At 51.2% G+C, this 2,693-nt stretch overlaps 1 protein-coding gene across 1 annotated transcript in view; it reads right to left on the bottom strand.

Moving 5' to 3' along the window:
- Positions 1-2,693, bottom strand: part of LOC119417354 (serine/threonine-protein kinase 38) — a 140,538-nt gene that overhangs the window by 2,445 nt on the left and 135,400 nt on the right. Inside the window, exons 7-11 of the mRNA XM_037684559.1 lie at positions 2,527-2,638; positions 1,653-1,714; positions 1,437-1,554; positions 1,233-1,356; positions 1,063-1,158 (exon numbers count right to left, since the gene is read on the bottom strand). Coding sequence (XP_037540487.1) covers positions 1,063-1,158; positions 1,233-1,356; positions 1,437-1,554; positions 1,653-1,714; positions 2,527-2,638 — 512 coding nt within the window. The remainder of the gene's footprint in view (positions 1-1,062; positions 1,159-1,232; positions 1,357-1,436; positions 1,555-1,652; positions 1,715-2,526; positions 2,639-2,693) is intronic.

A 2,693-nucleotide genomic window follows, 5' to 3' on the forward strand; every position in this document is an offset into this window, starting at 1 on the left:
CGCAGGAACTAAAGAAAAACGGTTCTGGGCGCCCGCAGACAACTGGAACGTTCCGACGTCCTCCGTTTGTCTCCGACTGATGACGACGTGAGCGTTAAGACAAACTGCATCACGGAACCACAGGAGGTCTGGACTGGAACGACCCGTTTTTTTTCACGGACTCGGTTCTAATCAGGTCGACCCAACGCAGCTTCAGAGTCTTTCCACTGGGCGGTCCAATCTGCCTCCAGCCCGGGTCTTAGGACCTCCTGGACCGAGGTTCTGAGCGAGCCTGAAGGTTGGACGTCAGCAGGACTGAGAGAGCCGTCAGTCACAAGAATCAAACTCTCCAGACCGGAACGTTTGTCGTTTACTTTTCTCTGTTTTATAAAAAACTACTGAGCTGAACTGAGTCGGGTCGAAGTAGAGCGAGTCGAGCTGAGACCGGACCGTGGAACCACAGAATAAATCGGAGGTTTCTGACGTGGAGCGTCGCGTTTAAAGAGCGTCCGACGACTCCCGTTTTAATCGTGCATCCGTCCGTCTTTGAGGACGTCGTCTCTCCGAGTCGGAGAACAAAAATCAAAGAAAAGTTCTGGTTGAAGACCCGGCAGGACGTCTGAACCCACCAGCTGTCTTCGTGCTCACAACCTTCAGCTGAACTTCATAACCGGCATCTTTTATTTTGGTTCTGCTTTCTTTAAAAAGGCACTTCCTGCTGATCCATTTTGAATCTACTGACCAGAACCACCGGGTCTTTGCTCACATCATGTCGATGCAGACTGAAGTAAAGAACTCTGCGTTTGCAGTAAACTGGCACTGATTCAGAACCACATGCAGCTTTAAGGCAATGGTTCCCAACACTGGTCCCTGAGGAACACCATTTTAGTCGTTTCCCTGTTCCAACACACCTCATTCAGTGATTTCATTAAGTCATCAGGTTCTACGGAAGCCCGTTAGTCGCCCATTGATTCAAATCGGCGTCAGAGCAGGAAACAACTAAAACACGCAGGATGGTGTTCCTCAAGGACCAGGGTTGGGAACCACTGCTTTAAGGTACCATCAAAGACCAGCGGTCCTCACCTGATGTGGTCGTAGTCCACCCCCTCAAAGAAAGGATTGGTTTTGATGTCCTCCACGCCCGCGGCCCCGATCCGATGCTCCTCCTCGCAGCAGAACCTGCACACACGTCGACCCGTTACCAGACGGATCTAAAACTCGGAGACGTTCTTGATTCTTGAGCGAGCTCCTGCCTGAGGATGAGGTCTTTGGCCTTCTCCGAGATGGGCACCTCTGGAGGAAACGTGAGCGTCTCTCTCCAGTTCATCACCTTCCTGTACGTCTCCTGAGGCGTCTCCGAGCAGAACGGAGGGTAACCTGCGGACAGAGAGCACCACGTTTACACCACCTGCCACTTACACCACCCCTGACCCACAGACGGAGAGCGGTGCCGGTACCTATCAGCATCTCGTACATGATGACCCCGAGGCTCCACCAGTCGCACAGCTTGTTGTAGCCGTTCTGCATGAAGACCTCAGGGGCGATGTAGTCCGGGGTCCCCACCGTGGAGAACGCCTGACGGAGACACGAGAGGCCGTTTGTTTTGTGACGGCAAAAACACGAAGAACCGGATAAAAACCGCTCCGTTCACCGAGTCAAGAGCTTTTCATTACCAGCTGCCTCCGGTTCCTCTTCCAGGTCTCGGCTTTCCTCTTCGAGTTCATGTTCTGGAAAGCTGCAGGAACAAAAACCGTCCAGAGTTCAACTTCAGATTAAGATTTATAATTAAACTTCAGATTTATAATTAAAAAATTTAAAAGGCTTTTTAAGTATTTTCCCATCAACTCGGAGGATTCTTCCTGTTGGCTCCTCGTCTTTAAAAAACTTTTTCTAACTGGAAACAGTCTGAAGCATCAGAAGAGCTCCTCTGAGACAAACAGAACAGAAGAACCACCAACGGTCCACTGTCGGAGCGGTCAGAACCCAAAGCACGAACCGCCCGCACAACAATCCTGAGTATTGGGTGGAGGGGTCAAAGGTCAGTTTGACTGATGACGTTCTCCACCATCGAACTGGGACATCATCACAACATCACGGGGACACCTGAACGTGTCTCCAGTCCATCACGGGGACACCTGGACGTGTCTCCAGTCCATCGCAGAGACACAGAGACAAACAACCTTCCACACCAAGGAACAATTTAGAGTTACCAATCAGCCTAACGTGCACGTTTTTAATCTGTAGGAGGAAACTGGAGTACATGGAGGAAAAACCCCAGACGTGCACGGGGAGAACATGCAAACTCCACCCAGGAAGGCCAGGAGGCAGACCTGCGACCTTCTGAGAGGCGACAGCTCCAACCGCTGCACTCCTGGTGCAACAAACGGTCAAACCAAACTGAAAGCAGGAACTCAGTTATTTCCTGTTAAAGCTGGAGATGACATCATCACAGAAACCTCACCACAAATAGACAACGTGCGCGGGCGTGGCCGGCTGAATGTGTGTGAGAACGGCAGCTAAATAAATCGAATACAAACGTTGCCTGACTTTGCTTGCTGAAGTCACTGGGCAGGCTGTGGTTGAGATTCTTGTAGAAGTCCGTCCGATGGGCCTTCTTCAGTCCCGTGCACAAACCGAAGTCAGAGAGCTTCACGTGACCCTGGAAACAGAAAGAGTCCGTTAAAGCTGCTGAAACCACCTCGCAGCAGCATCAC

This window comes from Nematolebias whitei, chromosome 11, assembly GCF_014905685.2.
Source record: "Nematolebias whitei isolate Nwh7 chromosome 11, NemWhi1, whole genome shotgun sequence".
Lineage (NCBI taxonomy): Eukaryota > Metazoa > Chordata > Actinopteri > Cyprinodontiformes > Rivulidae > Nematolebias > Nematolebias whitei.